The sequence below is a fragment of the Zea mays genome, chromosome 9, assembly GCF_902167145.1.
Source record: "Zea mays cultivar B73 chromosome 9, Zm-B73-REFERENCE-NAM-5.0, whole genome shotgun sequence".
Classification (NCBI taxonomy): Eukaryota; Viridiplantae; Streptophyta; class Magnoliopsida; order Poales; family Poaceae; genus Zea; species Zea mays.
In genome coordinates, this window is record NC_050104.1 from 141,020,865 (window position 1) to 141,035,930 (window position 15,066).

Here is a 15,066-nt window from a genome sequence, read left to right on the forward strand (position 1 = left end):
CCAAAACACTCGACTGTTGGCCCTCATTGAACTATTATATCACTGGTTGTAAATATGTAAGTATGTGTTCATTTCGAATGTATTTATAAAAGGCACTTCGTTGCAATCCTAATGACTGGTATTTTGTAGGTTCTTATGCCATAAAAATTCAACGGATGCTACGCACTTTTCATAATCGATCATGGTAAAAAGCACGTAACTTTTATAGACTTTACACCCACTGAAGATTGGTGTAAACACATGCCATACAAGAGGTTTGCAGAAGCAATTATCATGGCCTCCAAGAAATATAAGATTGCCTACAATAAGAAACGTTCTGGATGGGCAGATGATATTTTTAAGTGGGAACATACAATTCGGTCTGGTCTTCCATTGGACTTAAAAGGGTATTTTCTTAATACCATGTTCTCAACAGTTTAAAATTTTTCTATGATAACCATTGTATATAATATAGTTGGCCAAACATTATTCTGTAGGGTTAATATAAGCTACTTCGTTCTACAAGCTATGGTCATGTGGGGGAGTGGTAGACGAATGAAATTTAATAGGGTGAGTGGAGTACGTTTGGTTCATGTTCAAACATACATTTCAGTTACATAATATAAATTTGACGTACTGTTCTCTTATGTCTTTGTGTGTAGGATACAAAGATTCTTCGAAGAAACTTTGTAATTGATCTATTAAGTTACGAGGAGAATTCATGCCGCTATGCTATCCCTCCAAACATACAACAACGACTTATCAGTATCGCAAAAAAAGATTAGATTAATGTACGATTGTCGACATATTTGACTATTATTAGAAATTGTAAGACAAGTTGATTCGTGCAATACCGATGGTGCATCAACAATATGCGTGTAGAACTACATATTTTCCATGTCTTCTTTTTCTCGTGTATTATTTTCCAAGTCCGAAGAACATCTGCCATGATATACACTTTCTTGTGCAGACCACTTTTTTGTGTGCTTGCAATTGCAACTCTATTGCCTTTTCGTCATGTGGAGAGGTTAGTCCACCTAATGTTATCAGGTCCCAGTGAATGCACAGGCTGTGACTTTGTTTTCTTTCCTAAACATTATAACACATTTGTAACCTTTTTCTATAATATTATAACATATTTGTACATGAGTTATCGTGATATTTTATCTTCCCGTTGCAACGCACGGGCATCCACCTAGTATACATATAAGATGTACTAAGTGAAACTGGTCATCAACCTAAGCTAAGAACCAAATTTGCCGCCTGTGTACATAACTATCTGCCATGAACTCTGATCTTGAAACCACAGCATGGATACCCAAACTTACAGCGGCGCACCGAAAAACAGCCTCCTCATCAACACTCAACCATTGAATTGCCATGGCAGCATTCATTTGTTTCCAGGCTTCTTGTAAATTAGGCACCCTCTTATCAGGGAGCTAAGGGTCTATTTGTTTGGGATTATAATCTGACCAGATTATATAATCTACCTTATTTTGAACTAACACTGATTATATAATTTAGGCAGATTATAATCCCAAACAAACACCACCTAAGTTACCTAATCGACCTAGAAGTTAGGTGGTGTCAGCGCAGATCTTAACATATCAGCTGATTTTCTCTACCAGCTGCTAGACGAGGTTGGGGCAGCTCAAGGACGATGAGGAAGAAACTCCGCTCTGACTCCCTGATGTATTGGACCTCGCCGCCCATCAATTTGAGGATTTTCCTGCATGTGCTTAGTCCTACGCCTTCTTGGGTTGACCATTGGGAATTGCTGAACATATCCTGGACAATGTCAGCGGGGAGGCCCTCACCAGGGCAGGCAAACCTACAGATATAAAAAAAACAAAAGGAAATCACTTAATTGGTACTGCCAAGTCCCAATAGAGGCATTGAGTTTCCGTTTTTTTTCTTTTTTGAGAAATACTGTAGGGGAAGCCCCTACATTGAGTTTTCCGTTGTCATTAACATTTGGAAGCTGATTCTCCAGAATCATCTAATTCCCAAGCAACTCTCATACTATTTATGTTACCATCAAATCCCACAACCAGTACGCTAAGTTAAAGAAATTGAGTCAACACAAGAAAAAGAAAAATACAGCATGATGCAAACAGGAAAATTCTGTCAAAATTATCATGGACGTATATTTGAAAGGTATCACACCACATGTGAACAACCAGCTCAACGTTGAAGTAATTCATGTTACTTGTCTTCTACCAAAATTCAACAACACATATTCCTTGAAGAAACAAAAAAATATTTTAGACAAATTATAATAGAAAAAGAGCAAGCTGCTAACCTGAAGATGAAAAGCTCTGTATCTGTTCCGTCATAATTCTGTTTTACATTTGGTCTGACTTGTATTTCTACCCAGCCATTCTCGGATGGAGCAGACTGTGCCATGCTTAGCAAGAAGTCAGCCAAAACTTGTTGGATTCTAAATTGATCACCATATGCTGATGCATCCTTGATTTCATCAGGGATATCTCGAATAAGTTGTAAATCCCTCTCCCTCAACAATGACATTGTTTGGCTGACAACAGCATTCATAACGTCTCCAAGAGAAAACTCACTTTTCTCAAGCACCAAAGAGCTGTTACATAAAGAGAAACAGATCAACAAATTTTCAATTACCAATTGTGGAAAATACAGCAACATTCAAACTTATGTCTTAGGTTACAAAGAAGTGAAAAATGCTATTATCTACAGTGTAAACACTGAACCAATGAACCTAAATGAAATTAAGTCAAGCAAATAAAGTGACAGTAATACTATAAGATTGTGTAAGTAGCTATACCAGATGAGAATCAAGTATTATGTTGAACAAGCCAAAGTTAGTCACTTTTGTAATTTTCAGTTCGCCCGTGGTGCAAAAAAAAAGTTAGCCATTTTCTGGGGTAAAATCTATGCACAGTCATTATTGATAGATAAGACAGATGGACCTGATCAAGTGTATAAAAATCAACCAGAAAAGATTTGAGTTTCGGTGCAAGCAAATGAAATACAGCATCTCCAAATAATTTATGAAGCTCCTCAAACAAAACTACAGGCAGAGATATGTTAGACAAAGCTGCTTAAACTTTGGTGACATCCTCCTAAAATGTGGTAAGGTTATCAGTTCACAGGGATATTCCTTTAATTCTAACAAAAAATCATGACATAGCATTTGAAGCACAAAGGTTCACAATCCTGGTAGTAATCAGTATGCTAACATTGGTAAGCAGAAAACACCCACTATGCACTGTTTTTTGTTTGTACAGAAGTTGACATTTTTACACAATTTCAACGATTCAGCATATGCAGGCATTATTATATGTACTTGTTTAATATCCACGCTATTAGCTATACTTGAAAAAAATAGAGAAAAAGACACCAGATTCACCAAATTCCACTGGGAACTGTGAAAACCATCAAATTTTGGCTTGGTCCTGGTTTAGTAGCCATATCGTCAACCATTAGACAGTTACAACCATAATGATGTACACAATCAGCCAGACGCACGCCAGTCACTGTACAGTACAATAATATGGTACTTCGTTTCCAATAAAAAGATGGAAACCCATAGGAGTCTTTTAAGCACAGTACTACAGTAGGATAAGCTGAAGCTTCTAAAACACCAATGCATCTTTGAAAGTACAGAAATCTGAACTGCCTTCATATTTGCAACATATAACTAAAATATATGTTGGCAAATGTTGCTGATCTTACACAGTTTCAAATATCGTCCGAGCAAGAGCACAAGTACCATAAGGGGTAATAACAAAAGTGTCTTAAAGGGTAGTACAGAAAACAAGGATCTTCGTCTAATGTAGGCAATAACTTAGGTTCAAGGGGATATTTATTTAAAGAACTGCAAAGACAGTAGAACAAACTGTGACAGTCTAATGACTGATGAACTTTAATTCCTACTTCAATTCTGTATCTACCAGTCAAGATTAGCACCAACTAAAATTTAGATTAAGGCTACTCCAGGCTCAAGTTAAACGAATATGAATGATCAAATGTAAATATTCAATGCAAATATTCGAGAATGGGCGAGCATAAGGGTAAAGCTTAGAATGCTGACCCATCCTCAATACTTTTGAGACTGGCATCCTTAACAATCTTGGACATCTGTTTCTCACAAGCAGAGCTAGTTTCAAGGAACTGCCTCTGGTCATCATTTAAATCAGTCATCTGCAATAGAGAGTTGGTAAACCGGATGCCACTAAGAGGATTCTTTATCTCCTGGCAAATATAGGCCAATTCTTTCATCCTTGCATAACACTTCTTTTCTTGTTGTCTCTGAATCTCAAATGCCTGCTGTATTTCAGCGCTTGCAATCTGCAAGAAACAAAAGGCTCCAATAGATTTACCATCCATTTTGCTCCTTGTGTTGGCCGTCAATAAGGCCTGCACATACTTTCCATTCTTGTCGAAAAATGAAAAAGGGAACTTCTCAGAATCATGTCCTTCTATAGCATTGTGAATGACAACCATGAACTTTGTCAATGCATCTGGGCCCTTGAGTCGGCAACAATTTCCAAACACTTCTCCAATAAGAAACTTACCGACAACTTCCTCTCTAGACCATCCTGTAAGTTTTTCCATGGCTGTGTTCCATTCTGAACAAGAAGTGTTCTCATCTGATGCGAAAATTGGGGGTAGCAGAGGATTAGGATTGTGTACAATAGCTTTGTAGTCCCCTTGTATGTTGATAAATTTATCCATGACCACCTTTTGTCCTGTAACATCTTGTCCAACAAAACAGACACCAACAATATTTTGTGTGTAATCTCTGCTGGAACAAGCATTGACAATAACAAATATTGCACCCTTAGATTGCTCTGACCCAAATGTCTTCAGCTTTATCTCCACATTTTTGTCTTCCTCACCTGTATGGGAAGCAACTTCACAAATTAGCACTCCCCAGTTGAACATCCATCAAAGCTAGCTTAGCTTAGCTACATGCATTGGTAAGTAGGTCAAAATAGTCCTGGGGGATAAACAATGTACTCCTGTGAGTAGCTAACACAACCTCTGGTATAAGTCTCATATGCTTACTTTTCACACATGAGCATTCCTATCTGCTAATTATAAGCACCAGTTTCTAAAAAACACTGTGAAAATGATTGAGTAAATTTGACGGTAGTTGCTAGTTTGTCTCCATTTTCTATATAATTGTGCACAAAAAGAAGTGTGGCTAAGAAACTGGGTATATCTATTTAAAAAAAACTTGACTGACATAGGAGGGCTTTTAAATTAAGAAGATGCATGCACAAATTAGCCTCGACAATGACTTGAACTTGGGGGATGTGGGTCTAGGCGTACATCCACACTATCAACCAACTGACCTAGGCTCAGCTCCTTCAAATATACATTTTCCAGGAGTATATATACCACAAATTTCAATACTTGGTGTAATAAACATGTATACATCGTGTCCATACACTTTTTGTTTATGTCATATACCTTAAGAGATACAACCAAGAACAGATAATATTTTCCTCAACAGCACTTCTCACAAAACATAATATAAAAGCAATAGCATCCATATAAGAAATGAAAATGGAATACCTCTTAAAGCTCGCGAGAGTAGCTTTTCGACTATATCATCACATTCCTTGAAGATAAGATCATTTACCAGAGATTTGCCCATTGCCTCCTCAACTGAAAGGCCTGTCAACTCGGCAATCTTTGCATTCCACCCATTTATGCATCCATCAGTATCTACTGCAAATATGGGTACTGTTGCTGTCTCTATCAATCGAACCATCTCTCTTGCTACAGAGCTAAGCTCATTTATCCCCCGCAATTCTAGCTCCCCAAGTTGACGTTGTCCATTGACAATGGCTTTTGAGTTGCTAGTGCCCTCTGCAGCATCTCTGAAGGAGTCACGCAATATGAGCTGCAAGGAATGTATTGCGTCCATTTCTGCATTCTCCCAGGACAGGCTTCTGCTTTTAACCACTTCAAGAAATGCCTTGAATGATGACCGTGGGTGCATCCTCTGACCATCATCCTTATCCTCAGGGTGATGTTTTGCGCCACCCCATTTGATCTCTTTAGCTGTGTGTGACCTAAACCAAAACAAGTAATCACTTGGTGTTATATAAGCCACCGCCATTCCACACACAGCATCCCCTAATGCAACAGCACCAAGGTAGCCTGCATCAGCAAGGCTATCTGTGCTGAGCCCTGTTGAGTCCCCATGACACACCGTCAACCACTCGATAATATCCTTAATCTGAGACTCGGTGGGAGTGACACCCAATGGGTAGTACTTCCCACGATAATACAGTGCAGCCCCATCGCACTTCACAAGGTCCATGACGCTGGGGCTCTGCGTGATGATGCCAGCTGGTGAATCTCGCAGTAGCATGTCACACAATAGCGTCTGAGTTCGCAAAATGTGCTTCTCTGACAGCTGGTGCGCAAGCTGCAACTCCATGTTGAGCTGCAGCCCAAATGCCTGCATGAGAAACTCGCAAGCATACCTCAATGGAAAAGGGATACACCGTGGTGATGTATGGTGGCACACCACTAACCCCCACAACTTCATTGATGAGGAGATGGCACCCCGACCTGTTCGCTCGTCGTCACCACCACTGCTAATGATGACTGCCATAACAAGCGACGCAATTGACCCCATGTTCGCCATGTACTGTGCATGGCACCCGTGCGGAGCGCGTAGCGTGGAGCCTACCAAACACAGCTGCTGCGACAGCCCAGGATCTTGTATGACTCTCACCGGGATGGCATGGCAGTCTGCGATCATTCGCACGCGGTTCTGCTGGAACAGGAACCGCGACGCCTGGGGGATATCTGTGGCGGGATAATGCAATCCGAGGTAAGGCTCAAGGTTATCGCGCCGGCTCTCTGCGACAACTTCCCCGTGCTCGTCTTCATGGAACTTGTACACCATGACACGGTCGTAACCAGTGAGCTCGCGAACATGCTCCACGACTGTGTCGCATAGGAGCTTGACGTCCCCGCCGGGTAGCGCCTGGAGGCGGGAGATGGCGCGGACCGCGAGTTTCTGGGACTGGACTGCGCCGGCGATGGAGAGAGCGGGGTCCTCGGTGCGTGCGGGCTCGAGGTCGATGACGACGCCGACGTCGATGCGGTGGAGGATGGCGTAGAACGGCTTGGAGGAGGCCCTGGAGTGGATCCATAGCGGGTTGAGCAGCGATATCTCGCGCGCGGCGAAGGCGCGCTCCAGCAGGACCGCGGACGAGGGGGAGAAGTAGAGGCGTGCGTCGGCACCAAGGGAAACAGGGGGCAGCGCCACGGAGTCGAGCGAGGGAACGGAGTGGTGCGGCGACAGGTCGAGCAGGTCGGCGGCGTTCTCAGAGAAGGCGAGGAGGCGGAAGGAGGAGTCGTCGGCGACGGCGAGCGTGCAGCCCAAGGGCTGGATGTGGCCGCCGCGCTGGATGCGTGAGAGGTAGGCGGCGATCTGCTGCTCGGAGGACGGCGTGGGCGGCGCGCGCAGCGACTGGGAGTAGTCGAAGCTGCGGCCCGACGCGCCCGACTGCTCGAACACCGCGTGGAGCCGCGCGTCTAGGTTGTACTGAGCGACGGCCTTGGAGACCGACTCCGTGGCCGCAGCGCCCCCGCCACCTCCTCCCGCGCCTGCGCGGGACGTGCTCCCGCCCGACGACTGCGAGTGGTGGTGGTGCGCGTGACGCGGCGCCACGCGTCGCGCGGAGGGGGAGCGCTTGGGGGGGCGACTGTCCGACGCCATGGCGCTTGGGGGAGCTCTCACTGGATTAGGCGGCCCCGTCCGCCGGTCTTGTGCTCGTCAGTCGGCTCGCTCGCCCCCTATGTGTTCGTCCGATACCTTAGCTTTGCTTCACCGTTCCTCGCTGCGCTCATTGATTCACGAGGATAAAATAAAGAAGAAAAATTTGGATCCATACCATTAAAAGATCACCAATTTAGATCTATACCATTACTATCTCACTTACATGTGGGTCCACATGAGTTAATAACACGTGGGGTCCATGGTATATATCTAAAGTTTGGATCTTTTAATGGTATAGATCCAATTGTTCCAATAAAGAAGTGGGGATGTAAAGTGGGGGGCGTGGAGCCAAGGATATTGCGCGCGAGGCGATGCGCCGATGACGATGGCTGTGATGGGGATGGTACTAGGGGATCGGGGCTCGGCAGGGGTTCAGGTCTGGAATGGATTGCGCTCGCGCTGGGGCCTGAAGTGGATGCGGATACTTTCGCCTTTGTAGGCTTGTAGCTAACCGCTGAAGACGGGGATTGTGCTTCCTTTTTCTTTATTTATTCTTCTTTTTTTTAAAGATCCAATGACCAGTCTTGCGTCGGGTACTCCTCCGTTCCCGTGTATAAATCCATTTACATTTGCTATAAGTTAAATAGTAAAGTGTTTGTAGGTTACTATAGTTTCTACTTATTGCTAGTACGTTGCTATGATTTCTATTTATATTTATGGTGTTGTTTGGAAGCACATAATTTTAAAAAAACTGATTTATAGAAAATAAATTCTCAAGTTCTTAAAAACCAAGAAGCTACTCTCCTCTAACTAAAACTAGCTTGTGTTTGTTTAATTGCATCACGCTCTCATTGATTTCATAGAATTTACATCTATTGACACCACTTATAAAAATAGAGAAAAGATATGTTGATAATTGTGTATAGAAAAAACTAGAAACCGATTTCTTAGAAATTGAGTTTCAAACATCTCCACCAAACTTATTTTCATAAATCAGTTTCTAAAAAACGGGAGACAGAATTTGGTTTTTTTTAAAATCGGTGTGCTTCAAAATATTTTCTAAGTGTCGAATATAAAATACAAAGATATATATGCTTAGTTGGCTAGGTGAATAGGAATATCGGTGTAGAGTTGACAACCATCAGGCCCGTGCACAAGCCGGTGCATCCTGTTTGGCTGAACAGGCCCCCCATTTATTTGGGGCCCTAACTTTCCGTGTATGATCTATTAGTAATTCTAATTAGATTATTAGGAACTAGAATGTAAATCCTGCCGCGTGCAGCCTGCTAGACGGACACAATATATCTTTCTTTAATCATTTCTCCTATCGTTCGACGTGACCTTGTTTCGCCTGCTGCCTGATGGGCGACGATCACAGACATTTGTTTCGCCTGCCACCAGCGCACAGCGTGATTCTACCGTCTACACTACACTCGTTCGTCGTCCAGCGGTAGACAGCCAACGCGGCAACAACGATCTCCCTCCGTCACTTGCTTTGTGTCTTGATATTTAGGAAATAAAGTGTTCAAATCATAAGGTACCTCTAACATCCTACTGTATACATGTATATTTATTTGCTAACTTTGTTAGTAAAATAATTTATTGATTATTCTATTTATCTTGTATATATGTATATTAAATATTGTAGTATTTTAAGATCCAATTATCGATGCCATGTCTTTGACCAATTGGTCTTTGAAAATATGATTCCGGTTACTAAAAGCTTTGAGAGTGGATTGTTGGATAAGATTGAATATGATCATACCATTAAGAATCTATTGCAAGGAACACAAAGAAAATAAAATTGTTCAAGTAAAATTTATATAACCAAGAGTTTAATAGGTATAATTTTCATAAATTCCATTTCTATATAATACATTACAGCATTTATGTTTTTATAAATTTATATTTTAGTGATTTTGTGATAAGAGCCTCTATTCAATAATTTCGTACGGGGCCTCGATTTTTACTGGCACGGCCCTGACAACCATAATTTGGATTCTCATTATACATAATTGTATTATTTTTACTATTTAAATGTAAGAAGCACGACCGTATCCAATCTTGACAACAGATATCCATACCTTTTATATAATTTGGCGTTGCTAATTTTATTATGAAAAGTGCTTTTACAATGTATAAATCTTTTTATATATATTCTTTCAGAAAAAAAATGTTTTAGACAAAATAACTTATGATTAGAACTAGTTTGAAAACTCTATTTTTCAAGAAATTTATATTTTTCCAAAAAGAAATAAATTAATTTCACTTGAAACAATAAAAATAAAAAATGGAGTTTTCAAACTAGCCCTCAGAAAAGGTAGTTAGAAAGTAAATTACGCCCTTACATATGTCCTTCTCTACTAGTATAAAGCACCAACCTCTAACGTTGTTGTCGTGTGTGCAACACTTTTGCAAAAAAAAAAACTTATACGAAAGAGACTGAGACCAAGACAAAGCAAATGTTGTGTACAAATACCGCCACATCGTCGCCACCTCTGCATCGACAAAATTGTTTATTTGAATATCTCTATATTGTCACTCGTAAAAAATACCCCACTGACATTAGCAAAAATAAGACCACAATATGAGTATTCCTTGCTAAATTACAACACCAACACTATTTTCTTCGTGTCCTAATTTATAATTCGTTTACATTTTTGTGCCAAGTTTGATAGGCTCATCTTTTTTAAAAAGAAATAAAAAAATCAAAGTTATACCTAAAATATGTTATATGTTAAATGATGTCATAGTAAAATTAATGATAATTAAGAAAAACTTTGAATTCAGTCAAATTTAGAGTAAAAAAGTTGAAAGAAGTATAAATTGAAATGGATGAAGTATTATTATTTTTTACTTCAAATATAGACACAGTAGCTGTCTTAGCCCTGACGCGTAGCGTTAAGCACGTTCGCTCCGCACACTCCTTGATCACATTGTACTAGTTAGGTATCCGTGCACCGTACATTGGATGCAACTGTTATATATTTTATCTGTACACTTTGTAAATATATCTTATATTTTATAACACAAATTGAGCTTGGGCTGTAGTTGTTGAGACACGAGGCTTCTATCTAGCAGGTGGTGATGATGGGTTCGAAGGCCATTATATAGCAGGTGGTGATGATGGGTTCGAAGGTCATTTCGCGTACGATGGCGAGACGCACGACGATTTTCACAAATATAGTAGAGATAAGATTTGAATTGTAATTGATAACGTATCATGCCTGTTTATTTCGGTTTGTTACGAGCTTTTCGTCTAAATGTGAAGATAATCTGGATATCGTAGAGATAACATGCGGAAAGAAGATAAATTTGTGCATATGGTTTAGGTTTTAAAAAGTGACGGATTCCTTCTATCACGATGACTCAACCAAATATAACCAAATATATGTTAACATTAATTTTGAATGATTTTCACCAATCAATTATTATAGAAATATATTAAAAAGCTGAATGTTTGATAGTCACCAGCAGCTTCTGCCGGCCAGCATCACCAGAAAAGCTGATTCCATGATATATATTATGATTCTCTAAACCTTAAACCCAGCTGTGTTAAACTCCAAACCAGAGCTACTCGGTTTCGCAAACTGGATAGTGGATAGCCATTGCGCATTCATTGGCCTCGTACCCATAGACCACAGCCGCACCGCACTGTTTTGCTTTGGCCTTTGGGGAAAGGGAGTGGAGAAAGCGGGCGGAGCAGGGGCAGGACGGGACGAAAGCGGCCGCCCCCCGCGACGGCGACGCCCCAAGGCCGCGATGCGGCAACCAGCCAACCACCGCCCCCGTGTTTCGGTGTTTGTATGTATGTCCGATCCGTCCTTTTAACGTGACGTGACCGCTCCGCGCCCCGCACCGGGCCCGGCGTTTGCACGCCCACGTGCGGCCGGGCCAATCTCCGCGCCGCGGCCCATGTGGAGCCTTTCGCTGTCGGGCCCTGGGCCCGTACGTGGCGGGGCGTGGCACTGCCGGCTGCCCTTTGCGACGAGAATATACGTCGGTTGAGCCGGCACTGCCTACAGTACATGCATGACAGCATGAGCCGCACAGCCTTTTCAGCCGGGCCGCGCGTCGCGTGGGCTCGTTTTCCCGCGCGGCCGCAGTCTCGGCAGTCGGCACCCGACGGCTGGCGTCAGGTGGTATGTGTTGAGAAACCCTAAAAAGGAGTTTAATGGGCTAATACCGAAACTACCCTTAGGGGTACACAGGTTATATATATGTACCTATACCCCTCATAATAAAGATAGACAGAAAGAGCTTCCATCCACAGTGTCTCTTGTTCCTCTCTGTGTTGGGTTGCTGGGAAGGGAGCGGGCTTCTACAACTTCTCACGTCCCTACTGCTGTTGGGAGGGTTCGGAGTCCGGATCGGGGATCTGCGACAACTACGTTATTCAACACGTCATCAGCACTGCTCTACCTCGACTCGTGGATCCGATCGGCAACGACTCTCCACCACGTCGGCAGGTCCTCCGGCCTTGCCGAACTGTCCTACGCGACAGGCTTCGTTCTCATTCGTCGAACCAGGAATCGTGTATTTAAGTGGTCATGTTTTTAATACAATCACAATGATTTCGTCGAACCATAAAGATAACGTGACCCTAGCATACGATCCGAATTCTTTTATTTCCGTTATGATTGTTGCACTTGGATAAATTTCCAGTGAATTTATTAGTATTGTACAGTGCAGACTTATTTTTATATGCATTATTTATCCTATGTTTTCCTGCTGAAAATAGATAATGCAAGTTTAATTTTTTTTTACATACAACCATTTAAATTTCTGTTATGGATAATTGGCACGCCTAATTAACCTGGAGTTAATTTTGCGTGACAGGCTATGGCTGAAGGCAGCAAGACTGACTTCGCGGAGCTTGCCCTGAATGGCAAGAACTACCTGACCTGGGCTGACGACTGCCAGTTTCATCTGGAGGCGATGCAGCTGGGAAAGGCGATCGTTCGGCTAGGCCCAAACGACATCGGCCTGCAGCTTCATGAGAAGGCAAAAGCTGCGATCTTTCTCAGGCGCCACATCCATCCAGATCTGAAGATGGAGTATCTGGAGGTGAAAGACCCTCTAATACTGTGGACAAAGCTACGAGAGCGCTTCGGTGTGCAGAAGCATGTGATGCTTCCACGGGCGCAACAGGAATGGGCCACACTCCGCTTCCTCGACTTCAAGACTGTGGAGGCTTACAACACTGCCATTCATCGCATTGTCGCTCAGCTACGTTTCTGTGGCCAGATAGTCACAGACCTGGAGATGATTGAGAAAACTCTCCAGACCTTTCACCCCTCCAACATGGTGCTTCAGCAGCAGTACCGAAACAACAAGTACACGAAGTACTGTGAGCTCGTCAACATGTTGCTTGGCGCAGAGGCTCAGAATGAGCTCCTGATGCAAAACTACCAGAAGCGTCCTGTTGGCGCTGCGGCCGTACCAGAAGCACATGCCAACTTCCCGTCTCAGGGGAAGAGAGGCTCCTCCAGAGGAAGGGGTCGTGGGCGCCGCAATAATCAGGGGCCGACGAGGGGAACTTTTAAGAAGCAGTCACAGAATGGCAGCGGCAGTAGCAGCAACAATGGTCGTGGCAGAGGCAGAGGCAAAGGCAAAAGCAACCCCCAGCAGGGCGATGCAAGTGCCTCAAAGCATGCTGGCGAAGGATGTTTCAGGTGCGGGTCTCAGCAGCACTGGTCCCGTACATGCACCACTGAGAAATACCTGATTGACATATATCAGGAATGGAAGAAACGCCAGAACTCAGAGGCTCATTTTATCCAGGCGCCTGTAGACGCCACATCTGGAGAGCACCTTGAGTTGCCTCAACCTGCTGCACATTTCGAGCATGCTGCCATAAATGTTGATGCCACAACTAAGAGCGATACTCCGTTAGGCAAAGTCGACTTCGATTTCGATACTGATGATCTCCTGTAGTTGATCAAGTTATCAGCCATTAGCTCCGCATTTATTTCCATAGCAATTTTATTTCTAGAAGAACATTTATTTGGTTATGATGTAATAAATGCTCCTGCTGAGCCCATACTATTTGGTTGATTGAGATTAATTGCTTTGCAATTTTATTTATTCCTCATTCATGGTTTAATTGTTCTTGCTCTATTATATGTTGTCATCATGAATGATAAACTAAATCAATATTATATATTATTTATATAGAACAAGACTCACTTCCCACGATGGAGGAAAACGATGAACCATGCCTGATTGATAGCGCAGCCACAAATTCGATTCTTAGAGAGACGAAATATTTTCAGACACTCCTGAAGAGGACTGAGAATATCACTACAATTGTCGGCAACAATGGCCGCATTGTAGGCTCCGGTCGAGCCATTGTTGTCCTCCCTAATGGTACTAGGATCTTCATTGAAGAAGCATTCCTATACCCAGGAGCAACTCGTACTCTCCTCACGTTCAAAGATATCCGTCATAGCGGCTATCACGTTACAACTGCATGTGTGGGTGGTGCTGAATACCTCCATATCACATCAACAAACGAATGTGAAACAAAAGTGGTAGAGAAAGCGCAAGGCACCTCCTCTGGGTTGTATTACTCAAGAATTAAACCACCCCCTGAATTTGTTGCGATGTCTACTATATTTAAAAATCCTGAGTCTTTTCGAGTATGGCATGAAAGACTAGGACACCCTGGATTAAGGATGACGCGGAACATCATAACTAGCTCTATTGGCCATGGCATGAAAACCACACAAATTCCTAAAGACTTCCTATGCATCTCTTGTGCTAAAGGAAAACTGATAACTAAGCCCTCTTACCTGAAAGTAAAGGCTGAGTCCCCAAGTTTCCTGCAGAGACTTCAGGGTGATATCTGTGGTCCAATCAACCCCCTATCAGGGCCCTTCAGATATTTTATGGTTCTTATAGATGCTTCTACTAAGTGGAGCCGCGTGTGCCTGTTGTCCACGCGAAACCACGCATTTGCAAAATTTATTGCCCAAATTATCCGTTTGCGTGCGAGCTTCCCGGAGAACCGCATTCAGTCAATCAGGATGGATAATGCCGGAGAGTTTACCTCAAAGGCCTTTAATGACTATTGTCTTGCTTTGGGCATAAATGTAGAGCATTCTGTACCACATGTCCATACACAGAATGGACTTGCTGAGTCCTTAATTAAAAGAATAAAATTCATAGCCAGGCCACTTCTACAAGATAGCAAACTCCCGACCAGTTGTTGGGGACACGCAGTTTTGCACGCTGCGGCCTTAATCCAATATAGACCATCTGCTTACCACTCTGCTTCTCCCCACCAGTTAACGTGTGGTCAACAACCAGTGGTTTCCCATCTGCGAAAATTCGGCTGTGCTGTATACGTGCCGATATCA

The 15,066-nt window shown here is 42.8% G+C and overlaps 1 protein-coding gene across 1 annotated transcript; it reads right to left on the minus strand.

Annotated features, from left to right (window-relative positions):
• Positions 1–1,578: 1,578 nt before the first annotated feature.
• Positions 1,579–7,705, minus strand: LOC100381811 (phytochromeB2). Its single transcript, NM_001174606.1, has 4 exons — positions 5,539–7,705; positions 4,049–4,856; positions 2,282–2,575; positions 1,579–1,810 (listed from the first exon to the last, which is right to left on the minus strand). The coding sequence occupies exons 1-4, from the start codon at positions 7,703–7,705 to the stop codon at positions 1,579–1,581; spliced, it is 3,501 nt and encodes a 1,166-aa protein (NP_001168077.1).
• Positions 7,706–15,066: the final 7,361 nt, after the last annotated feature.